The 26,308-nt window shown below is 42.2% G+C and overlaps 1 protein-coding gene across 8 annotated transcripts in view; it reads left to right on the top strand.

The window, feature by feature from the left end:
• Positions 1-26,308, top strand: part of ORC4 (origin recognition complex subunit 4) — a 55,428-nt gene that overhangs the window by 2,751 nt on the left and 26,369 nt on the right. For 2 of the 8 annotated variants that reach the window (XM_034785168.1, XM_034785166.1), the window contains exons 2-7: positions 11,664-11,735; positions 18,256-18,332; positions 20,181-20,258; positions 21,492-21,582; positions 25,741-25,816; positions 26,162-26,247. In XM_034785168.1, coding sequence (XP_034641059.1) covers positions 11,679-11,735; positions 18,256-18,332; positions 20,181-20,258; positions 21,492-21,582; positions 25,741-25,816; positions 26,162-26,247 — 465 coding nt within the window. In that variant the 5' untranslated portion in view covers positions 11,664-11,678. Of the gene's footprint in view, positions 1-10,778; positions 10,864-11,663; positions 11,736-18,255; positions 18,333-20,180; positions 20,259-21,491; positions 21,583-25,740; positions 25,817-26,161; positions 26,248-26,308 lie in introns of those variants that run through there. The other 6 variants (XM_034785170.1, XM_034785169.1, XM_034785167.1 and 3 more) reach the window with 5 other exon arrangements.

Below are 26,308 nucleotides of genomic sequence, written 5' to 3'. Positions count from 1 at the left end.
CCCCCATCCTCACTCAGAACCCCCACTCCCTTTGCATCTAGACCATCCCAATGAGCTACCCACACCTGGATCCCCACCCCACCGAGCCCCAACCAGCTGCACATGGATCGCCACGCCACAGAGCCCTACTCCCTGAGCATCTGGACCCCCCCACTGAGCTCCCCACACTTCCCTCTTGAGCTCTATCCCCCATACCCAGACTTCCCTGCCTTGAGCCCTACCACCTTCACCTGGACCCCTGTGCAGAGTCCCATTCCTGTTGCACCCAGAACCCCCCCTCAACAAGCCCCTGGGCATCCTGATTCCCCCCCTGGCAGCCAGATTCCCCACTGAGCTGCTCACACCCAGATTGCCCCACACAGAACCCTCTCAACCCACACCTGGGTCCCCCCACAGTAAGCCCCTCCACGCTTGGATCCTGCCTTGCTGAGCCTGGCTGCCCACATGGAGGGTCAGGGATGTTTCTGTGGCAGGCCCAGTCCTTGCAATGTGTCAAGATTGGGTGTAGCCTCACCACTGAGTCCATGTCCTGGAGGCAGCTGATCTATCACTGTGCAGCCAGTGGCCTGTGCTCCCCAATGCCATGCTAGAGCCTCCATGTTAATTTGACAAATAAAATTTGCAGAATTTTTAACTTTTTGGTTCAGAATGCCCTCAGGAGTAGAGCATGTAGTAGCTGTTTCTGAGGCCTGGAGATGAACTGAATTTGCACACTATTGATTATAGCAGGGGTTGGCAACCTCTGGCACGCGGCTCACCAGGATAAGCACCCTGGCGGGCCGGGCCAGTTTATTTACCTGCTGACGCGGCAGGTTCGGCCGATCGTGGCCCCCACTGGCCGCCATTCGCTGTCCTGGGCTAATGGGGGCGGCGGGACGTGGCGCAGGCACCCCCTGGATTATAGGTACCATTAAGGGAAATTAGACCTTGTCTACACTACAGACTTCTGCCGGTACAGCTATGTTATAGTGTAGATTCAGCTGCACTGGTAAAACTGTTTTTACTGGTACAGTGTGTGGTTTGCAGTTTTGGCTGCATCCACAGTAGGTACTGTAGCAGAGTGCTGGTGCAAAAGCACCTAATTAGCCCCTGCCCAGTTAGCTCCAATCAGGGGGAACAGATTGGGGCTGATGGGAAAAGGCGTGATGCTGGCCTGAGGATTGGCAACATCTGCTGGCCTGACAAGCCAAGAACTGTAAATGCTGGGAGGGAGCCAGAAGGGGGGGGCAGCCAGGGAGAAGTTAGTCAGTCAGGGAGGGAACTGGAGGCCTCCCTAGCTGAAGACTGCCTCTGCCTCTGACTAATCCTGCAAGACTTCTATATAGAGCAGGGGTCTCAAACATGTGGGCCGCCTGCGGAGCTCTTCCCTGCGGCCCACCAAGCTTCCTCTTCCCCCCCCCCCCCTGCCCAGTTAGTTCCTGTCGCCACCAAACTCCCCTCCCGAGTTATTTTATGTGGCAGCTAAGCTCCCCGGGTGCTGCTCCCCAATGTTTGGGGCCGGGTCTCTTCCCCTGGCCCCACCTGCTGCCCCCACGTGCCTTCTCAGAGTGTCCCCCAGCCTCACTTGCTGCCCTCTCACCACTCGGAGCCTGCAGCTCAGGCTGACTCCACTCTATTCTGCTGGCTTCCAGCATCACCTGCTGCTGCAGGGTCCTAGTGCCCCCCGTCCACTTTGGCCAGGGCACTGCCCTAGTCCTGAGCCTCTCCAGTGCCCCAAACCCCTCACCCCCAGTCCCACAACACTCACCCCTGCACCCCCTCCTATCCCCAAACTTCCTCCCAGAGCCTGCACCCCTCCACCCATCCTGCACCCCACAGCCTGTGCCCCAGCCCGGAGCCTGCACCCAGCCCCCAAACTCCATCCCAGAGTATGCGGCCCTCGGGCCAATGCACTAGTCCTCATGTGGCCCTCGTGGTCATTTTGAGTTTGAGACCCCTGATATAGACACTGGTGGTGGGAGAACCTGGTATAAATAAAGACACAGGTGTTTCACAACCCTGAAGCCTCTCTGAGTCTTATTGGGGGCAGAAAGCAGGCCCCCAGAAGAGGGGTGGGATGTGGATCCCTGTTACAATACACTTTGATGGTACAGTATACCATTATTTCTATACTGAAAAAGCTCTCCTAGTGTGGACATAGCTTTAGCTACAGTGGAGGTAATTTGAAACTTTTTGACTAGTAGTTTCTATGTAATCTTATCAAAAGACAAAGGACCATTATGATCACCTACCGTGATTTGTGTAACATAGGACACTGAATTTCACCCAGTAATTTCTGAATCAAACTCATAATATGTATAGTGTAAATCAAGCATTAACCTTGCTGAGAACATACATATATAATGATACATGCAGGGCCTGATTCTGCTACTTTTATTCTCAGTGAGTAGGTAATCCAATGAGTTCAATAGAACTACCAAATGTGAGAGGGTGCCATATTCCAGCCCTTAATTTTAATTGTTATTTATTAACTTAAGTATATCTGAATTAATATTTCAGATTTATTAAGAAGGCAGTCTGAGGACTAAATCAAGTGTTAGATCTTAATTTCATTAATATGTTACAAAGAAGCTTTGTAACTAAAGAAAATCTGAGCATACATCAGTCTTGCAGAAGGCTACATTCTTTCTTTGTTTCTAAAAAGTAGCAAAATCTATCTTAAACTAGTGGAGTTCACTGTGCATCTTAGCTTTTCTAAGTACCTGCTATGATTGGTCTGCTGCTACTTCTGTTTTTAGCTGGATGTGGGCATGGAGGGAGGAAGAATTCAGTCTTCTTACATCACACTGGTGACCAAGATAGGTGAATATTTAACTTTTTTTTGTTATGAAAGTGCAGATTGTTACTCTACGCAGTAAGAGGGGTGACTTAACTGACAGCAGATTGTCAGCAGGAATGGGAGACTTTTCTCCATATAATTAGTTTAAATCACTGTGCCTTTAAAAGTGATCCCCATGTACATTGGAAATACTCTTCACTAGAAGTAGACCTGTATTGACAGTTGTCCACAGAGGTGTTCTGCCTTACCTAAAAGGTAACTAGAGAACGAGATTCTTCTTGAAAGGTAAAATATAATAGAAAATTTGACAGTAGGATGAAACTGACTTATAATATGAGAACATTCCTGGTGTAGTGGAATCACTTAACATAGAATACATATACAAATTTACATAAAAGGTTGTTACAAGGAGGAGGGAGAAAAAATGGTCTAACTTCTGAGGTTAGGACAAGAAACAATGGGCTTAAATTGCAGCAAGGGCAGTTGAGGTTGGATATTAAGAAAAACTTCCTGTCAGGGTGATTAAGCGCTGGAAGAAATGGACTAGGGAGGCTGTGGAATCTCCATCATTGTAGATTTTTAAGAGCAGGTTAGACAAACACCTGTCAGGGATGCTCTAGATAATACTTAGTCCTGCCATGAGTGCAGGGGACTGGACTAGATGACCTCTCGAAGTCCCTTCCAATCCTACAATTCTATGATTTTAAGTAGCAGGAGATGACCAATAGCTTGGGGCCAGACAAGGTGCTGACTGACATGGTACATTAGTGGGTCACTTGCACACTGCCAAAGCCCGTGCTAAGATTCACTCACATGCTACTCTTCTGCTGTGTTGCAGCCAAGTTAAATTCATAGTCTAGGCACTGGCTCATACACCATGGGAGATAAAGAAATGAGATCAGCACAAGGACTGGGAATGTGAAACAGAAGAAGCCATCTGTCATATATGGTCAAGCAGATAAGTTTTTTTGGAAATCCCAGGTATGATTCTTTAGAAGATGGCATCCTATAGTCTCAAACTCAGGCTTAGCAAAGGAATCTCTTAATCACAAAAGTTTTCACTCTCTTAAGTAACCCCAGCATTACAGATCTTAGGAAAACAACAACAAACCCTTAAATGCGGTCCCCCTTCGTGCCTCCTTGCCACCTCTGAGAGTCCTGGGTTTTATCCTAGGCTGTGGAATTGCCACTTGTTTAGAAAATCATTTTGAAAACAGTTTGTCACTTTTCTGGCCCATGTTCTTCCACCAGGTTACTTCCAGGCCCTAGTAGGTTGGAGGAACCCTGGAGAGGAATTAAGATAATTGACCCATTTATCTCAGTGGGAGGCTGGTGTTCCCCTCTCCCAATGTCTACCTTATTGCGTGTTGTGGCATACTGAACTTCAAGACAATCTTGCTATGCCTGGGAGCTTGAATATTAAAACCAGCTCCTTCTAGAGTGGGACTGTAGCTGAGGAACACCTTGCACCAGTAGTTCTACACTTGGGTCTTATGTGGCCCACCAGTATTATGGTAGGGTGTTAGCTCCACCACAGTCAAGGATGCATCAGGAGTTACATTTTAACATGGGTTACAATGTAACTTTTAAAAATTGATTGTCGCTTGCGCACTGCTTAAGTTTGTTCTAGCAGTTTCTGTAGGGAAAATGACTTGAAGTTTGCTGTAACAGATTTTAAAATGGCCACACACCTAAAATTTTCTAGAATCCAATGTCTCTCCCAGAAACTACTGCACTGGGAAGAATAAAGCTTGATTTTTTTTTTTTGTAGATTGTATGAGTTATTGTAGACCGTTGAAATTTATCTTTATTTTTCACGATAAACATGTTAATATTTTGACTGGGAATGGTATGCTGGTACAATCTAAATGTTGACCTTACACTTCTCCTTAGACTCAGGCTTTCTCTGAAGGAATTTTCTGGTTTTAGTTGCTTTTGCTAATGCTGACATTGAGAGTTGCAGTTACTTGTTTTTCTTTGATTAGTGTCCCATTGATCAGGAAATGGGTTAATAGCATGGGGCATGATTACTCTACCCAGAGCCGTCCCATCCATAGGATGGATGCGGGGTCCAAGGCAGCCTGGAGGGTTAGCAGGGGGCCTGGTGATGGCAGCAGCAAGCGACCTGGCCCCAGTCCACCCTGCCAGCTCTCAGCATTGTTCAGGGGGAGAGGGTGGAAGTAGGAAAGAGGCAGGGCAGGGGCTTGTGGGAAGGAGTGGAATGGGGGCGGGGCAGAAAGAGGCAGGGCGGGAGTTGGGGGAAGGGTTAGAGTGGGCCTGGGCCAATGGGAGGGGTTGTCCCTGGTCCCGCACCCCACAGGGACGGCCCTGACTTTACCGTAATGTTGTTGTTTGAGGCCTGGTCTACATTAGGAAAAATTCACATCCCGGAGTGACTCAATTTAAACCAATCTAACCCCGGGGGTAGACAGTGCAAGATCAAGTAGCGGCTCTCAGGGAGGTAGCCTATCTACACTGACAGGAGAAGCTCTCTCATTGGTGTAGATAGCGTCTTCACTGAAGCACTGTAGTATTTTAAGTGTAGACAAGCCCTTCAAGTCTTATCCCCTCTTACATTAATACTGTCTTCCTTGACAATATTTCTTAAGTAAAATCTGAGTATGCATGTGGATTTTAGAGCATGCTTTATTGCAGGAGTTGGCAATCTTTCAGAAGTGGTGTGCCAAGTGTTCATTTATTCATTGTAATTTAAGGTTGTGTGCCAGTAATATATTTTAATGTTTTTAGAAGGTCTCTAAGTCTATAATATATAACTAAACTATTGTTGTATGTAAAGTAAATAAGGTTTTAAAAATGTTTAAGAAGCTTCTTATCAGTTTAGTATGATCCTTGCCCTTGCTTTTTCTTGCTGAGTTTTCCAATGTCTGGCACATATTTGGATAGTTTAAGCTGCACACAGGCTTCTGAGTGATCAGTTGTTAACTCCCTCCAAGAGGGACAGAGGACAGATTTAATGTGTGGAAAATACCAGTTCACACAGGTATGTGGATCCAAATGCTGAAAGCATTGCAAACGCAGTTTTCTTCAAACAGTTACATTTCACTGGCAGGGACGTCCAGCAGGTCAGAATAGAGGCCCCCATGATCTCTCTTGGTAGCTTCAAGTGCACTCCGCAGATCTCAAAGTTTGATGCCCACAATTCTGAGCTTTTTAACTGAACGAGCTGCATTTCAAAATCTTCAACATGCATCCACTGAAATACAGACAAATCCAAGTTGCTTTCGTTGAATTTCAGGTTTAATTAGAAAAGAAAGCATTGGGCCAAATCACTGGAAATCTTGAAATCTGTCAAAATTCTGATTCTTGCATGTACATTCCAATCTCATTGATACTGGCAGTGCAATGTGTCGATAGCTTTTATGTGTTGGAAGTAGCGGAAAGTCGAAGTTCGAATATCCCGAGAAGAAACTGCTAGTTTTACAACAAATGCCTTCCAGGCTTCATAAAGATCCAGAACGTTTTGCCCAGCACCCTGGAGACAGAGGCTCAGTTCGTTTAATTGAACAGTGATGTCAGTTAGAAACACAAGCTTAGACAGCCATTTGTCATCATCCAGTTTGGGGTAAGTGGTGTGTGTGTTTTTTTTGTTTTTGTGTGTGTGTGTGTGTCTGTGCGCGTGCTTTTTCTGATGACAAGGCCTTGATTGCATCAAAACAGTTTACAAAGCACACCAAAACCTTGCCATGACTTAACCACTGAATGTTGCTGTGAAGTGGAATGTCGTTATAAGCACTGTCCATCTCTTCTAGCAGTGCTTGAAACTGTCCAAGTCAAAGCAGATCGAGCAACAAGAAAATTCACAATTTGCACCACTGTATTCATCACATTATTAAACTCTGAACTAGAAAGTTTAGCACACAGCTTTTCTTGATGGATGATACAGTGAAATTTGACTGTTGGGCAGCCAATCTGATCTTCAAGTAACTTTACAAATCCCTTCTGTTTTCTGGCCATGGCAGGAGCACCATCTGTTGTCACACACAATATTTTTCTGATGTCAACTCCTTGTTCTTCAAAATGGTTTACAAAACTTTCCACTATATCTTCCCCCTTTTGTTGTGCCATGCAGGGGTTTGAGGCAACAAAGTTCCTCTTTCAGAGTAACAGCCGTGTTAGTCTGTATCCGCAAAAAGAAGAACAGGAGTACTTGTGGCACCTTAGAGACTAACAAATTTATTAGAGCATAAGCTTTCGTGGACTACAGCCCACTTCTTCGGATTTCATCGGAAGCACAATATCTTGCAACAACTGCCAAACGTGGAACGTCCTTTATATCCACGCTCTCGTCAACTGCAACACTAAACACTGCTGTGTCTTTTAATGCAGTTGTCTGCTTTTCGTTAATGTTTTCTACCATTTCGCTTATGTGTCTCTCAACTGTTCTGGCAAAGACAAGCAGTTTTTATTCTAGATACAATTGTATCTTTATTTGGCAGGGGGCCAGCAGCTGGTACTCCAGGCCAGCAGCAGGTTGAGTGGAGCCAGCGCCTGGGACCCCAGCTGGAACCCCGAGCCAGCATCAGTATGCCACTGAATCAGCTCGTGTGCTGCCTTTTGGCACGCCTGCCGCTGATTGCTGACCCCCGTTTTATTGACTCTTAAAACAAAGCTTTGCTCTTAGGCCTTGTCTTCACTTACCGGAGGGTCCGGCGGCACACAATCGATGTTCTGGGATCGATCCCGGAAGTGCTCGCAGTCGGCGCCGGTACTCCAGCTCGCCGAGAGGAGTACGCAGCATCGACGGGGGAGCCTTCCTGCCGTGTCTGGACTGCGGTAAGTTCGGACTAAGGTACTTCGAATTCAGCTACGTTATTAACGTAGCTGAATTTGCATACCTTAGTCCGAAGTGGGGACTTAGTGGGGACCAGGCCTTAGAGCAAAAACTCAAGAGGGAGCCCCTAAGGAATGGAGACAGAGAGCAACTAATGTCTATAGATGCGTGGGGAAACTTTTTTTTTGTCCAAAAATTTTCACAATTTTTGAAAACTGACTTTTTATCCGGAATCAAGAAAGGAAATCTCAAATTTTCATGAACTGACAATCTGAAAGACTCTTTGGATCTAAACATTTCATTTTGACCATATCTCTCTCCTGGCCCCCCCTTAGTACAAATTAACTCAAATTCCTAAACACAGCCATGTCAGACCAAAACATTTCATTTTCAAAATGTCAGTGGGATATTTCATTATAGAAACTTTTTTTAAAAAATTTCTCATTCTGAGATTTGTTGAAAGCAGCTCTTTCCCATGAATACTTTAGGTTTCAGCCAAGTGGTGTTTTCTGATTTTTTAAAAAACAAAACATTTCACTTAACTTTTTTGTCCAGCTTTCCTAATGTGTGCAACACACATTTTCAGAGCTGCCACCTGCAAGATTTGTGGCTTGCAACAGATGCATGTGCAGTAGGGTAGAGGCTGTCTCAAGCTCAAGTAAGCTAATACCTCACTGTTACTGAAGCTTATAAAGCAGCTTACAGATCAGTGGTTGTCCGGCATAATTTTAATCCTTTGGTATACTAGTTTAGAGTTAAAGCTAGTCTTAGGTTTTATCTATATGAGCACTTTCGTTGGCGAAACTTTTTGTTGAGGTGTGTGTGTGTGTGTGTGTGGAAAATAACAACAAATGCGCAGTAGTCAACATAGCTACTGCCATTTGTTGGACTTGGTTAAATTATGTTGGCAGGAGAGCTCTCTCCCTCCAGCATAGAGTGGCCGCATAGGAGACCTTGCGGCAGTGCAGCTGCAGTGTTATAGCTGTGCCACTATAAGGTCTGTACTGTAGCCAAAGCCTTAGTGTAAAAAGTGAATTGAAATCTATAAGATTCTATATTCTAAGGTCATTGTAGGTTTTAAAATCTGTTAAAATGGGGCTGACTTTTTTTCTCTAGCCTTGAAATATTGTCCTGAGCAAACACTTCTCACAAGTCACTCCATATCTGATCTGTGTTCATTCTCAAAGGAAACCTGCACAACACCTTCAAAAGACAAGCCGAAGAGTTTAAATACATAACTTTGCTAGACTCTAAAATCAGTCTTAAAATAAATCCAGTGTCTGGTTTACTACAACAATCTGTAATCTACAACCCCCCCCCATTTTGTCCTATGACAGGCTAAGTGTTAACAGGTCACTTCACCTTGAATACTCTTAAAATGTGTGTTAACTAGTTATGCTAAACAATCTGTTCTGCCTTGTATTTAGTTGACAGTCTGAGTACTTTTCCCAGAGCTGGAAGGCTTGTCTTTCACCAACAGAAGTTGGTCCAATAAAAAATACTGTCTCTCACCTTATCTCTTAAAACATTAAAGGAGTTGTAATAGACATTTCAGGATTTAGGTATGACTTTTCCTCTCTGTAGTGTCAAATGATGTGATTTCATTGTAGGGAGATGTTCAGGTCTTCAACACAGGAGGAGTCCAAGATCAGCACTGAGAAGATAGCCTAATTTTGATGCTCACTATGTAGCTGGGCATTGCTTGACAGCTAGCTTGTTTTACTGCTGTTCTGGTTATGCCAAAGCTATAGACAAATGTGAATCAGAATCTTTTTCGGATAAATTCCTCTGCTCCTGAAACTGTGTAAGCCATACCAAGGAATAGCACATCAATTGAAGGATACACTTCCTTCCTACCTGCCCCTGGAAGATCAGAGACAGGAGTGCCTTCCTGATAAAACACACTCTTACACAGAATCTTATAATTGCTGCAGTCTCCATCTCTATGCTGAAAGTCCTGGCCCATTTATTCCCCTTCATAAGGATAAGAACACTTTGTTTACTATTCCTTTCTCTGTTGACAATGCCCTTCCAGTTCCTGTCATAATCTGAAGTGTGTATTATGTAAATCGCCTTCTGACAGTAAGAAGCCTTCACTTCCTCGATGTTACAAGGGCCACAAAGGCTTCTGTGAACTTCTGTTGCATATTGTTTTTGTTTACTTCATGGAGTCAGGAAAAAGAAAGCCTAAGGCTTGTAAAATTTATCTAAATGGATTGTCATAGGTTATCCCTGTAAGGTTCTGGATCATACTTGCTAATTAAGATTCAGAGATCGCTGAAAGGAAAAAACTGCATGTCACCTTTTACAGTTTTGTGTTTATTCTTCCACACAACTTTTATCTATTATGTGGCATATCTCTGCAGACAGGTTTTGATGAAGCTGTTCTGGCTTCTGTGGTTTAAAAATAATCCTTACTTATAGATGTTGTGTAACTGCCTGTGAAGCTAGAAACTGACCTTATTCTCTAGAAGAAAAAAATATTCTTCAATTGGTTTCTTTGGTTTAAAAATTGGTCATTCAAACATAACCATAACTGTTAGCTCTTCTAGGGGTTGTTTGTTGGGGCGGGAGGGAGTTTGCATACCTTTTGTCACTATCCGACTACTACTGAAGCCTTCCTCACTGAGGGCATGGCTACATTTGCAAATGTAGAGCGCTGGGAGTGAAACCAGCCCTCGGAGACTGCAGCAGGGAAAGCGTTGCCATGTGTTTACACTGTCAGATGCAAGTGGAGTAGCGTGGCCACATTAGCAGCTCTTGCAACGCCCCAGAGAGCAGTGTCTTGTGGTGGCTATCCCAGTGTGCAAGTCGCTGCAGTGTGCCTCCCAAATGGGGAGAGGGCAGGGGGGGTGGAGTGTGATGGATTGTGTTGAGTATGTGGGGGGGGGGGAGAGACAGTGTGTTTTGGGGGGGCAGCGTGCGTCAGCATGCTGTCTTGTAAGTTCAGACAGTGGCAGGAGGAAGGGGGGAAACCCCAACATCAGCCCACACTCCTCTCTGTCTCTCACACGTGCACAAACGCCTGCCTCTGCAGCAGGAGCATTCCACAGTAATGGTTTGCTTTGTCCCAGAGCAGATAAGCATGCTGGCTGTCAGAAACGGAGCTTTGAAAGGGGATATCTGCATGCCTGCAGCAGAGTTCAAAACAATGACCAGAGTGGCCACTTGACTTCAAGGAATTATGGGACGTTTCTGGAGGCAAATCACAGCGCAGTAATGCAACAGGTTGTCCACACTGACGCCTCGGCATTTCAGGCAGGGTGCAACAAGCTCTATGCTTCTCGTGGAGGTAGATTACCAGCTGCACAGTCCAGTTGCTCTTAAGTGCTTTGCCAGTGTGGACACCTCAAGAGTTAGGGCGCCCGGGGCTGATTTAATGCGCTCTAACTTGCAAGTGTAGCCAAGACCTGAGAGTCACTTTTCTGGACTGTAGTTTTTTCACTTTGCTGTGGGTTGAACTCAGTCTTTCATTGCAACTAGGTGCCGTTCTTTTCATTAGTATGGAATTGCTTGCTGGGCTCCTGGTAGGAAGCTTTAGCCTGGTCTAAACACCAGTTTTGTACCAGTATAACTGTCAGTGGTATGACTTCTTTTTAAGCAGATGTAGTTATGCTAGTGCAGTGTCCTAGGGTGGACAATTATATTTGTAGAAAGATTCTTTATAGTGGTATCACTTATTCCTATATATATAAAGGAATAAGCTATACCAATACAACCCTAAAGTATGGACAGTTATACCAGCATAAAGTGTTTAACATTGGTATAACTATGTTAATACAGTTATAGCAATACAACTTGTGTGTGTGTGGACAAAGCCTTCATCTAAGCTGGCATGGTGCAAGACTTTCTTTCAGTATTAGTAGTTTGTTCCAGTAATATGCTGTAACCAAAAATGTTTGTTAGCCTGTTTATCACGTATGAAAAACTTGACTACTCAAATTCAATTGTTTTGTGTGTGTAAACATTGCCATTAATATTGATTTGGTATTATATTAAGCGCAGTATGCTAACATCTCAAATTGCTCTTTTTGATAAGCATACAGTTGAACAAAAAGCAAAACTTAGAGAATCTTCCTTTTTTTATTTAAGATGTGAATTACTGCAATGAGTAAACGTAAGTCAAAGGAGACAAGCTCTGTAAATGGAGAATGCATCTCACAGGTGGGTAACATTTTTCTGTCTTCCTTCTTTTTGATTCTAATTCATTGGTGTAGGGTAGATGATACTGACCTCTTCAAGTGTTTAGCTGCAGTGAATTTCTACCCTTCCCCTATAAAACTAAGGGAGTCCTCTTGTCAAACATTATCGGGTCCAGAAGACCCTAGGTTTGATCTTTCGATAACTGGTGTCTCTGTACATGTCCATGAATCATCAGTCCTGTACCTGCATCAGGTTTCCACTTGATTCACTTGGTTAGATATAGGTATTCAAACCATTGGTCTAATTATTTTCAATCCTTTATAATAATGCTTTTGGACAATCCTGTACTTTGTCAGTCAAATTTTGAGGGCAGTCTACAATTAGCTCACTGACAAGTCTATCACACTTCATAAAAGTAAGCATTCAAGGTAAGTAAATAGCAAATCCTGCCCTGACTTCAAATTCGCATGTTTGAGGTTATTGATCCTATCCTCTTTCTATGTGCAGTGTGAGTCACAACCCAGGTGAATTCCTCTTTCACTGCAGGGGCCAGGTGAGGTAGGATATCAGCTCTCTGAAGAGGCTGCAGCTGCAAACTTGTGCTCTTCAACTCCTCAAACTGACTGTCTAGATATTATCCAACATACTTGTAGTGTATTAATCATTCAGTGGTTGTAATAGGCTTCTTACATTTCTGGTATTGCTGCCTCAGTTTCTCTTCAGCTATAGATATACTGTCTTCCATGGTAGAAGGACTCTTTTCTTTTTTTTGTTTTTGTTTTTTTACTATGAATATGTTGCCAGAACTTAATGAGACTACTATTAAAACTGAGTTTTGCCATTGATTGTACTTGCAATCCTGCTGTTGACCTATTTTTTAAAATAAAATTAGGTCACTCGAGTATACATCTATATTCCAGCTTTCACACTCCCTTATCAGAAGGGCCACTGTATTTAAAATGCTTATGCTGCTGCGCTAGCTAATACTAAGGTCTCAGAACTCTGCAGACCTTGCTGACGCGCACAGATTTTTGTCTTAAAGCACTGTCTCACAACTCTTGACTTCCGTAAATAGCTATGTTAATTCAAATCAGGAAAATAATTGGTTTGTCTAAGAGAAATCTGTTAAGATAATTTTAAGCTTCTCTGAGGAACTTTTAAACAAATGGTGGCTCTGGGTAAGGCTCAAATTATTTTGAGCCTTAGATTCATAACACATTTTCACATTAACAGACATGAGAAGTATAGAATCTCCTTAATTTGTACTAAGGATAGGAAGAACAATTACTGAATAGCACATTTAGAAGTAAGCAAGCAAAACAACAATGATGCATCATCATGCGCTCTGTTCATCTATTTGCTGTGATTACACTTTATAAGTATTCAAATGTCTCTTTAGTATGTTGCTACTGAACTTACTTCTCAGGGATTTACCTTCTGTGTTTGTGTAGTGTTATGGGATGTGCAAACCTAAAAGGGCAGCTATCCCAGGATACAGCTGAACTGCCTGGATTTCCAAATCAAATGGACTTTCTCCACACTGTTACTGACAGACCAATCCAATCAGCTGTGAAATAAGACCTTTCCTTCAGAGACTACTGAATTTTTTTCCCTCCCAAGGGAAGTCTGATCTACAGCAGCTGCTAGACCTGCTACCTCATAAATCAGACATTGGAGAGGCGTGGGGAAGCACCTAGAGTTAGGTTTCAGAGTAGCAGCCGTGTTAGTCAGTATCCGCAAAAAGAACAGGAGTACTTGTGGCACCTTAGAGACTAACAAATTTAGAGCATAAGCTTTCGTGGACTACAGCCCACTTCTTCGGATGCATATAGAGTGAAACATATATTGAGGAGATATATATACACACATACAGAGAGCATGAAAAGGTGGGAGTTGTCTTACCAACTCTGAAAGGCCAGTTAAGTAAGAGGGGAAGAAAACTTCTGAAGTGATAATCAAGCTAGCCCAGTACAGACAGTTTGATAAGAAGTGTGAGAATACTTACAAGGGGAGATAGTTTCAATGTTTGTAATGGCTCAACCATTCCCAATCCTTATTCAATCCTGAGTTGATTGTATCTAGTTTGCATATCATCTAGAGTTAGTAACCCTTCTGTCTGAGGAGCGTGGGAAGTGGAGAAAAGGATGAGAGTTGCAGGGGTTAGCGTACTGGGGGCAGTGTCTGGAGACTCAGCACCTCCTCTCTCACACCAGTGAACTACCTCATGCCCTGTTGGCTCTGCTCTTCAGTTTTCTCATCCTCTCAGCTCCCTGACCCTATTCCTTGGCTCTACCCTACTCTTCCTTTATATTCTGTTCCCTGACTAGTAAGGGGCTAGAAAAGAGACACACAAGGCAGGGAAGTCCATTTCCCTTTCAGTCCTCAACTCTGACAGGAAAGGTGGAGAGGAGTGTGATCTAAAGGGGCAGCTGTAGGGGAGTTGGAAATAGGAATTCAGACAAGACTCTAAGGAAAAAAATATTAAAGTTGCTTGTGTTCAGCTGTCAGTCTTGCAAATGGTAAATGTAAATGTTTAGGGTAAAGAAAAGGTTAAATTTTTTTTACCAATAAGACTATTGGCTAAGTCTCTCAAATTAAAAGAATAAAAGTTAAAACCACTTCAACCATACTGAAGACCTTTGAAAAAGGCTTAATATATGACTAATGTAGCCCTCTGAAAGCAAGTTAGTATCTTGGAGGGTACCACAAAGGCTCCTATCTTGCTGATGGACCAGGCATTAAAAGTGATCTGCTCCACCCACCACTGATTTCTCTAGGCTTTTGGGGGATGAATTTGACAGACATTTAAAAAAAACTGAGTGTCTTCTGCCTGGGGGTTTTGCTGACCCTTCTTTCTTATTTCAAGAAATCCTCCATAAAGATTACTGGATTTCTTTCTTGTTACTCTTCTCCTTGTAGATCTTCTGTTAAACACAGGTCAAAAAACATTCCAAAAGAATGCTTTTCAGAAGTCTGGCCAAACCTTCAAAATCTTGCCCAGCAAAGGTCAAGAGAAATTGTGGTGCTGCTGCCCCTGCTTCACCCAAACGCCTGTTGGAGGGGTGGCTTTACAAGTTTTTCCATCCTTGGATAAGGATTGCTTAAGAAACTCTTCATTGTGGCTCAAGCCTATTCATATAATTCCAGCACTGTCCATGCCCTAGGAGTTTTTCTTCAACTATCTCTACAGCCCTTCTTCCATATTCTTTTTCGTCACACCTTCAAAATGAAGATCCTCAGGTCAGCTTGGGGGAGCCCTCAATCCTTAGGACTACTTAACATTTATAGATATGCAACTGTATCTCCCCATTGCCCACAAGCACGTGAAAGTTAACTCTTTGCAGTAGGACATTCTTTTTTTCAGTATGTGTCCCTGTCTGTGGGCATGGCTACTGCTAGAAAGACCATTCCTGAAAGTTAGGCGCATAAAGCCCTCAGGAGACCTCTTCAGAGTGCCATTCTTGGTTGCTTCTTCAGCTACCCCTTGATGCGAGGATAATGTCCCCCAAGGGGGTTAATTGGTGAGTTTTTAAATGGCTGAGGAGCCCAATTCTTGCCCTTCAGATTTTCCCACAGAAGTGACAATCTTGCAGGAGACATAGTTGTTGCCTGGAGTGTTGTGCCCTTTCTTTCCTCCTTTGTCGTTTCTCTGTCTCATGAGCACATCTGTTCTCCTCAAAGTGAGCTGTGGCTTGGTGTATGGTGTGGCACCACTGTTCTGTTCTGCACCAAGTCCTCCCAGTTTGTTGGGTTGATGACATCTTTTTAAGATGTACTTTCAGTATGTCTTTAAAACGCTTCCTCTGTCCATCATGAGCCCTTCTTCCCTGACTTAACTGAGAGAAGAGTGCTTGCTTCGGGAGGCGAGTGTCAGGCATATGCACACAGTGGCCAGTGCAGTGGAGTGGTATTTCATGACCTGTGCTTCTATACTGCTGATGTTGGCTGCAGAGAGAACACTGTTAGTGTGTTGGTCTTCCCAGCTGATACTGAGAATCCTTCTGAGGCAGCATTGCTGGAACCATTCCAGCTGCTTGAGATGTCGTCTGTAGGTTACCCAGGTCTCCCACAAATAGAGAAGGGTGGGGATGACAACTGCCTTGTAAACCAAGAGCTTGGTACTCGTTTGAGGATCCCTATCATTGAAGAGTAGTCTTCCAAAAGATGTAGTGGCACAGCAGCTCCTGTATTCAATTTCTATGTCAATGCTGGCTGTTTGGGAGAGGTGGCTGCGAATATATGGGAAATGGATCACATTCTTGGCTAACTTGACGAAGCCAACTTCTTGGGGGGGTGGGGGAGAGGGAGAGAGAGACTCTCTCCCTCCCTCCCTCCCTCCATCTCGGACGGCAACTTACTTGAGCATACATTGTCACAGAAATTATGCATACTGCTAAAGTGAAGATCAAGGAAGTTTGGTTAAATTGCAAGACACTTTTCTAACCATATTCATACTCTTCTGGGAGTGAGGGAACTCACCCAAACAAAGCCTATAAATGGCATGGAAGTTGAGAATACTAAGAATAAAAAGCTAAAGACATAAGAAATGTTTAGTTTCTTTTTAAGTGTTGCAGAAATGGAAAGCTTGAAAGAAATGGTGGGGTATATGCCAGACTGTCAAGGAGTAAAATTGAAGATGAGCTACATGGGTGGGGTTTGTTTGCTTGTTTTTTTTATTATTTTTTTTATTTTTGTATCTCTGGTACTCCCTCACTAGGAGTAATAAACTCAGTTCCGGACACAATCTCAAAAGAGTAAGTAGAAATAGAAGGATCCATAAGAGAAGAGGGATAAAAGAAGACATGAAAAGGTTTTCATGTGAAGGGATAGTGAAAAGACTTGGGATGCTCATGTTAGAGAGAAGGATAAAGGGATATGATAGACACACAACTATTGGTTTAAAGAAGGTAAATCACTATCAAGTGGTTCTGTTTACTCTTCAGAATACAGACTCAAAGGGGCATTCAGTTAAATTGAAAGGCAACACACTTATTGCTGCTAAAAAGGGAATACTAGTTGATAGTGTGTAATTAGTCTGTGGAACTCATTGCTCCGAAATAAAATTATGACTAAGAGCTTAATAGGATTTTTTTTTTTAAAGGTTGAGTTTTCATCAATCTAAGGTTCACTAGGATTATATATTATATTACTGAGAGAGCTGGTGGTTTCCCTTGTATTTAGGTTCTTAATACTTGCCATTATAAAAGATTCTTGGAAAGTTTTTTGGGAAGCTTTAATGCTTCCAGTCTTTGCAACAGGCCTTTGAAATTCACAGGGAAGCAAACCCTCCAGTTAAACAAGCAACTCTTCTTCAGTCTGTCCAATTCTACTCACTTCAGATGAGAGGAAAGGCATTTTGATGCCAGACATGGACTTTCTAAGGTCAGGTTCATGCTACTGCCAAAGCAGCAGCATGCATTGCCCTGGGGAGGCCAGGGAGCTGCCAGAGCAGTTGTAGTGTCAGGATAAGTTGGAGAGAAGAACTGGGTTGAGGTGTCCCTGACCCTCTCCATATTGGAGGTTCCTGTCCCTCTCGTGGGATAATAGCCTTCTATTGGTAGCTAATGTCCTGTACTTCAAGCAGTTGGAAGGCTCAGCTTCAGTGCTGAAGATGGAGGCTTCAAAACCTACCAGTGATAAATGATGTGTGACGTTGTTTGTCCCCAGAAATCTAGGGAATTGCATCCAAAATAAAGCTTTCATTGTAGCGGTTGCAAAATCAAGCACTCAAAAGTTAGGAAATAGTAGATTTGAGGCTGTCCATGCAATCTTAATTCTGTCACACTGTGTGTGCATTATGATATAGTTTTAATGACATGATCCCATGCTGTTTTTTTTCCCCCACAGTATCTCTGCACAAAGTAAATGAATAAGGAGGCAGAACTAAGTTGCTCGGGCAACTGTAAATTTGTCAATTTCTAACCTTGAGTGCTTCAGTTTTCAGCTTGAATAACATTCTTTTAACCTGCATTACATACCAAGAGGGTGTTATCTTGTTGTATAACCCCTCACTCCTCAGGTCTTTGGAAGAAACTTCATCTTTAACCATTTTTTTTTTTTTTTAAACTGTGTAAAATGGGTTTTCTTCACCTTTCAGAGACCGGATACAGGATTAGAAGAACCACTGGTCTAGTGGTTTAATCCAGTGTGGCAATGACTGACTGACCTACATTATGTATTTTTGGGATGAGGAGAGAAGCAACAACAGAATATCAGGGCCACCTGATATGAGAGACCGACGCTCTGCAGAAATAGCACTGCTTTTCTCTTGGATAGCTTCTTTTTGTTCTCTCTGCTCCTGGTCTCTGACTGTGTCACTAAAGAAGGTTTTCTGATTGGTTTCCATTCTGTGTCCTTAGTGACAGCTAAAGTGTTCGTTTCCAGTTTGAGTCTATCTTGTTGCATGATGCCCAAGTCGCTATTGTACAAATAACTAATGAATCTTCCACCAATCCAGCAAAGTTGACTAAGGGTACTAGTATATATGTCTCCATGTTACAGGCATTAAGTATTTTGTGCCAATCTTACTTTATCTCAATAGGTACAAAGAATTTTACGTGAAAGATTTTGTCACCAGTGCCCTAATGGAAAACTGTTCGGGGTTCAACTTCAGTACAAGTGAGTAAGCAACTTCATAACTTTGTGGGCAGCTCCTTACTATTTTGACCTCAGGTTAAATATAGAAAATTCTGATTTATACAGGGCTTGTTATGCCTTTGATCTTTTTTCTGTTAAGTAGTGATTTTAAAATGCACTTAAAAAAGCAACTTCTTAAACCTCTTTTTTAGTAGAGCTTGAAACTCATTTAAACTTAGTTTTAAAATTAGATTATTAGAGAGACTTGTTGTATACACATGAAAAACAGGAATACATTTCTAAAAGAAAATCACCTTCAGGGCTGAATTTTTCTCATGTACGTTTCAAGCCTAAAAGTTTTTGGGTTGGAAAGTTTGGTAAAATTCCATTCTTAGTAGGAAAGCTCTTAAGTAGATCTCACACTCTGCTTTTATTATGTTTCTTAATCCTCTGGGATCACTTAACTTTTGCCATTCATGAATAGTCTCTTGAGAGTTCAAAGCAACTCTAGGATCTTGGATGCCAGACTCAGAAGTCCTATGGGATTGTGCAAGACAGACTCACATCTTTGGAAAGCTTAGTTGATGCTATAATGTCTAAAACAAATAATTGCCTGAAAATCTAGGGGTAAAAGTCAAAGAGTGAGGAAATAAGAGAAGGTTTATTCTAAAATGTAGTTAGATCCCTTCGCTATTAACTTCCATGTGATTCAATATAATATGGTATCCTTAGCTACACTCTAAACAGGCTGGCTGCCTCTTGTGCATCTCCTCATGGCCTAGGGTCATGTGATAGGCAGCCTGCCTCAGTTTCCCTCTTGCGCTGTTCAAGGAACTCACACATTTTGTCCATTCCCATCCCTTCTCAGGTTGTTTATTTAAATTTTTGAATGTTTGAGTCATCCAGAAGTTGAGACCTTGGTTTGTACCTTCTTCTCCCAAGCCTTCCTGCCTGGAGCCTTTCCTGCTTTGTCAGAACACTGCAAGGAGTTTCTGCTATAACCTGCACACTCCTAGCAGTTTAGTTCCTGAGTATTCTCCCCTTCATTGCAGTCTCCTGCTACCCTTTATAGGACAGTCACCCTGATCTTGCCTAGTTGTGGCTTATTCTGTAATCAGGGAGTGGCTAGCTCCAGCCTTAAGGGGTGAGTCACCCTGTTACAGGAACTAATAATGAAACACTTGCTAGTATAAATGAGGACTCCAAAAAATAGCATGGAGAGAGGTAAATAGTGGTGTCCCCCGGGGGTCTGTACTGGGACCAGTCCTATTCAACATGTTCATAAATGATCTGGGAAAAGGGGTAAACAGTGAGGTGGCAAAATTTGCAGATGATACAAAACTACTCAAGATAATTAAGTCCCATGCAGACTGCAAAGCGCTACAAACGGATCTCTCAAAACTGGGTAACAAAATGGCAGATGAAATTCAATGCAAAGTAAAGCACATGGGGAAAACATAATCCCAACTGTATATATAAAATCATGGGGTCTAATTAGCAGTTACCACTCAGATCTCGGAATCATTGTGGATAGCTCTCTGCTACTGTACATGGAGTGTATGTTTTCAGTCAAAGTGAACAGAATGTTGGGAATAATTAAGAAAGGGATAGATTATAAAACCGGAAATTTCATATTGCCTCTATAAATCCATGGTGCACCCACATCTTGAATACTGTGTGCAAATATGGCCGCCCCATCTCACTGGGCATTGGCCACTGTCGGAAGACAGGATACTGGGCTAGATGGCTTTAGTCTGACCCAGTATGGCCGTTCTTATGTTAACTTTTGTCTTTATCTTTTGATAAAGAATTTATTTTGAATATTGATCACTCATTCTTGAAAGACATCCAAGATGCAGTAAGAGTTACTTGTTTCTCCTTTCTTCCAAGTGTATTCTTCCCTCTCAATGGAAGACTTTCAGTTAACATTAACGCCCATACATTGACAATGGGAAAGAAGAGAGAAAAGTAAGAAAATTAGTGGTTCCTGCTATAAAATGCATATTGTAACAGACTATAAAATAATGAATAAAATAAATGTTATGCACACGTTCTTCACTGAATTGTTTTTTTTTTTTTTTGGGGAAATGTAGAATATAAAGCCTGATCCTCATTGTTTTCCCCCCCCCCAAAAAAAATCTCATGTGGACGGACCCCTTCTATATGCTTTTGGGGTCTTTGAAAAAATTTCCAATCACAGGAGATGACCTCCATGGCAACAAAGGTGGCATTAATGGTGTTATGCTATGGAGAGGCAACATGATTAAAAACTGAAAATCAGCAGGACAGTTTTCATTCCTCAGTTATGGCAGAGAACTGAAAAAGCCCTTGTAGTTACTAGAATCTCTTTACAACCATTTTAGTGTCTTAAAGTAATACTTCACTGAATCACTTACATTATCTTAATATACAGTAACAATATCCTAAAGGAAAATCGCTTTGGCTTAAGGAAGGGCATCTAGAACAGACACTATAGTAGTTCAGTAATTGGTTAAATTTCTAACCAGGTATTTTTGTCTGAACTCCAAATGACATTCCCATAACTTTAGATTGGTGTGAAGTTTGAGTGACCCATAAAAACCTGTGTGAAGAATCCATAGTTCAATATTCATACCAGAATAATATAGAATAAGTTTAACACTTTGTGATAAATGACTTACTATTTCCGAGTTTGTGAATGCATCAGAAGCTTAGTATGGGTAATCAGTTGGTTAAAATTATTTAGTCGGTGATTCCACATCTGTCCTAATGGTCTCTTAGCTGACACATTTTGAAGCATTTTTTCTCCTTCTCCCTTTTGTTATAACACTATTTGTCAACCTGTTAGTTGCTTTTAAAAGTCTTAATACTAATTGAGGTTAGTTCCTTTCCTATTGGAAGGAAGGAGCTAAGAACTGAATGAAATTTTTTTTCTCTGAAATTTGCCTTCCATGTATAGCATACTGCTGTCTAACATGGTATTTAGAAGACTTGTAAAGAACTAGTGATACTTTTATAACGTACACATTTTTAATGTTTATGAAATCTGAGTCTAATCATCTTGGATTGTATTACATTTTGCACCCAGTGGATGTTACTGTGACTGCAGTTAACTGGCCATCCTGTATTAGGCTTCTTCTTTTCTTCTCTGAATTCTCTTCTACACCTACAGCAAATACTCCTGTTCTTTGAAGTTTTAACCTATTGTCACTGTCATTATAGACATCTACTGGAGCTGCTGAAACGAACTACTATCCATGGAGAAAGTAACTCTGCACTTATTATTGGACCCCGTGGATCAGGAAAGACTATGGTAAAAGCTCCTAATACAAGTTGATGTAGGGTCAAGTTGAACCCTGGTGTAAATGGGTGCAACTCCATTGGTGTCCCTGAAGTTGCACCACGGCAGAGTTTGGCTGTTGGTCACTTCCTGTCTTTGTAGGGTTTTATTTTTAAAGATATCTTGTTTTGCTAATGTCTATTTTTGAGCATTTGAGATGTATTCATGAGGCTGGTCAAAAGAAAAACCTTATTTACTTTTCCCTTTCTGTCTTTTGGAAATGATAATATACAGATGTCTGTATTTCAAATACAAGAATTTCATATTTCAGTCAGACTTTATGTGCAGTACACAATAAAACCTGTAATAGGAACATTGCCTCCAGCCTGCCCCCTTGTGGTATAGGGTGGCTCTGCACGCACCCCGCCTCAGTTTCTCTCAGGGATCTTGGAAATGAGCCACAAGAAAGCTTTGTGGATAATGATACTCTTGGTTGGGCCTGGTTTAATAATAAACAATACAGAACACTCAGTGCCCCCAAAATAAAGTCATCACTGTAACATAAGCTCATACTCACTCTGGCATCTTCATTCCAATCTGCCCTTTATCCAGTAGCCATTGCCAGCCCTTTCTAGCAGGAGTCCTTCCCTATTCTTCAAACAGCCACTCCCACTCTATCATTTCCCTCTCCAGGAGGGATCCAAAACTCTCCCTGATTTGTCTTCTCTGGCTCAGAGGTCATCAGGCAAACCTTCTCTTGCTCTCCCCTGGTATCTTGGTCTCCTGCAGGAGCCTTGCTACTCTGCAACCTTCTCCATGCTCTTTGCTGAAGTGTCTGTCTCTGTCCACCTGGGCTTCGTCTTATATGGTTCGATCAGGCCTCTGGGATGACTGCTCCCCTCTGTGGGAGAGTGAACTTGTGACACAGCTGGGGCTGAGACCCATTTTCCTTTAAAGGTGCATCCACCCTGTGACACAGTAGAACAAATTCCTAGTGTGACTGACAAACTTATCTTGAAATTCTCTGAATGCTACGCTACCCCACCAGCAAAATGTACCAGCCCTTAGGCATTATAGGCTTCTCTTACCTCAAACTATAGGCTCTTAATTCATTATAGGGAGGAACAGCTGCTGCATTAGTGGTGTTTCTCTGATCTGGCTTCGAGTGGCTGCTTTTGATGTTTGACCTACTACTCAACTAACTTTTCCCTTTATAGATTGAGGTGTTTCCTACCGAATGGCTTTTTTTGTCATTGGAAGCAGGTCGTGCTTTATGAAGTTTCAATTTGCTTTAACTGTCTTTCATTCTTGTGCTTTCTTTACAGAAATATCTGTGAAGCTCCCTGATGCCTGTAAAATCTGTAACTCAGATTTGTTTCCATTGAAGTCATTGCAGCTCTACTTAGAGGTGTCAGTGTGGATCCCACTGTAGGCACATGTGCACCATGTGAGAGGCCAGAATCTTTTGCTTATCCGTGTCCATGGGGGCCGCATATGTACCTTGTGCTCCAATGCAAGGGCATAAAGGCAGAGTGGCCCTGGCTCTCCCTCCATTCCCTCTTACTACCTGTGGTAGCAATATGGAACCTGGATTGTGTCTGACTCACTTGGATTTTTGTCTAAGCTCCAGCTTTATCTAAAACACTCATCAAGTCTTAGTTTACTTTATAAAGTTTCTCATTTTAGTTGGACATTCCAAAATAGCCCAGACATGATGTGGAAAACCCTCTGCAGACCTGTCTGTGCACCCCTGTATAGCAGGGCAAAGTTGTACAATGGTTAAAATATGGCAAACTCTAAGCCTTCAAAGTTTAAATCCTGTTCTGTGTTACTGTCTAACGCCCCGTTGAACACAATCTGTCTCTCTTCTGCCTCGGGGAAGCTCTTATCCCCAGTGAATGCTTCTTTTCCTTGCGCTCTCAGAAATCAAGGGACACAAGTCTCAAATTGCATCTCTTGGAACAATCCACTGAAGGTGGCATCAGATCTAGAGGAAGAAATGTCATCCTGTCTGGAACCTAGGAGGCTTTCCTCCAATAGTGCCCCAGAAACCTCCAGTTTCAGCAGGGAGAAGAGACCAAAGAAAGCAGTTGAATCAGCACAAGGAATCATGGCACAATCCGATATGTTCTCAATACCAATGACCTCAACGCTGATGTCTTTGCTGGCTCTAGGACAGTGACCCAAAACCCTCTGCATTAAGTATGTGCACAGAGCTGCGTTTGCAGTAGTGCTTGACATAACGTCCACCTCAAAAGGCGGACTCAGTCCAAGGGTAGTTCATCAAGGCCATTCTGTTTCAGAGATAACCGAGTACTAGCACCCAATAAGGCCAGAGACTTTGGCTCTGGTACCAACACTGACTGAGGAACCACTCCAAATGCAGGGGTTCGCCTTTGAGGATCCACCCTTACCTTTCTTCCTGGCATTAACATCATTACTACTGATTTTAATAGGAACTGTGCCTGATGGCATTGCTGGTCCTAGAGGTGTTCTACCCCTCATCAGGCTGTTCTAGTCTTTTTGGGAGGGGATTTGCTGGAGACAGGAGAGATGGAACACCACCCTAAGAATGCCCAGTACTAAGGTCTCTTATAAGACTGGCAGTGGATGGGCTATCCAGAACCTGACCAACACTGGTACAATATGCCATCATGGCCCTATTGCCCTTGATGGCGATTGCTATCCCACTGGTCCCAGAGTCCTCCCATCACATATCTCCATGAGGAGGAGGTGATTACCAGTTCTCCTTGGCACCAGTAGGGCCCCTTTGCCAGAACCAGAAGAGCTGTTGGGCAAGCTGCCAAAACAAGCCTGGGGGAGACACCAACTTCCCTCCCATCCCCAAGAATCTTCTTCTTCTCCCCCAATGGGGCAGTCACTGTGGCTACTCATGGATGATTTTCAGGCATTGTAGGAACTGTGGATACCTTGGATATTGAAACCATTCAATTCAAGAGAATATTTGTGAACTATTTGACACCTTGAGTTCTGCAGTCCCACAAGAACAGTCCTATCCATCAGGAAGGGCTTGATGGAGCCTACGATAGGCTATAGGACTTGATTAGCGTACATATTTAATAGATGCATCTCCTGTACCGTATATCATGTCACCATGTTCATAGGGTGCCTTTAGTCAGAATATGTGGAATAACACTTAAGTGGTTGCTATGTACATGCATTTACAGTTTTACCAAATTGAGTAACAAAGCTGAAAAGGCTATATTATATATTTGTTATAAACTGTAACCTTTTGGCTAAAAAACACACCTTTTGTAATATAAAAATTGTCTCAAACTGGTAAGCTATAAAATAGCTGAAGAATTTAAAAAATTGGTATGGTTAACAACTAAAGTACCTTTCTTTTCTTTTTTTTTTTAGTCCTTTAACAGATGGTATTGTGATGGGGATATTTACAAACATTTCGCTATATAAAAGTGCTTATACAAACATGTCATTGGTTTTGTCTACTGCACTTTACCTTTTTGAAGTGCTAAATAGTAGTAGTCTTTCACTACCATTGGGCTCACTCTTCAGATCTGAAAGTAAGCTAAATGTGGCCAGTACAAAAACTCTGCATAGAGCAGCCTTAAAATAGCTGAGATGGAGGAAAGGGATACAACATGTAAGCAGAGTGATCATGGTTGTGACAGACAAATGTCTAAATTATGTGTCTTGGGGCTCTGTAAAGTTAAAGGCCCTAAAGTCTTCTCTTCCTTATCACAATTTCCAGCTTCAGTGTTCTTATGGTCCTTCTTCAGTATCAGTCATCTTTTCTGCCAACAGCATGTGCCTCAAGAAGTTTCTTTTATGCCACAAAGTTCTGGATCTTTGCATTTTGTTTTTTAAAGATAAAAGGAGTGATGAGCCCATATAGAAGGGGTCATTGATCTGATTTGAAAGACTGAGATTTTTTTCAAAACCTGAAGAAAAATTCCTTGGAAAATGTTTTTCCTCTGACGCAAATGTTAGATGTCAAGAATGTAGTTAACACAGGAAGTACTCATGTTCTTTTGAATATCCTCAACCCAGACTAATAGTTTGATTCGCTCAGTCACAAAGCATTAAATTATCTTCAATTTTAGTAGATGTGTGATCCTCTTGTTTTATTTGCTGTTTCTTCATTTTACTGTTTTTAACTTTAAAAATATACTGGAGTTATTTTAATGTGAATTATGCTATTTTTTCTAGTTATTAAATCATGTTTTAAAAGAGCTCATGGAAGTAAAGCAAGTGAGGGAGAACCTCTTGCAAGTTCATCTAAATGGCAAGTAATATTTCTTTCCTTTAAATTAAAAATACTATATATTTGCTTGTTGTAATGGGTTTTCACTTACTGTAAATTTCAACCCATAGTGCCTTTAAAGAGGTTTCAAAATATTTGCTCTCATAAAAATCTTTGCCTGCTATCCATTGTTCAGTTATGAAAGATTGTCTGAAGCAACATTTCAAGAGGTACAGATAGTCTTACTGCAAAAATAGTAGAAAGCTCCACTTGGGGGGAAAAGTTGCTGGAATAAGTCTCTTCACTGGCTGCATAATGGTGTGACCACTGGGGTGAAGAGAGAAGAGGTAATTTAGTCTTCGATGTATAATCACCACTTTCTTTTAGGACTCTTACAGACAAATGATAAAATAGCTCTCAAGGAGATCACAAGACAGCTACAAATGGAAAATGTGGTTGGAGACAAAGTTTTTGTGAGTATGAACTTCTTGCTGCTCTTTTAGGCACCACTTAAAAAAATGAGCATTCTAAGAC

Source organism: Trachemys scripta, chromosome 11 (assembly GCF_013100865.1).
Source record: "Trachemys scripta elegans isolate TJP31775 chromosome 11, CAS_Tse_1.0, whole genome shotgun sequence".
NCBI lineage: Eukaryota > Metazoa > Chordata > Testudines > Emydidae > Trachemys > Trachemys scripta.
This window is presented reverse-complemented; position numbering and strand designations above follow the sequence as displayed.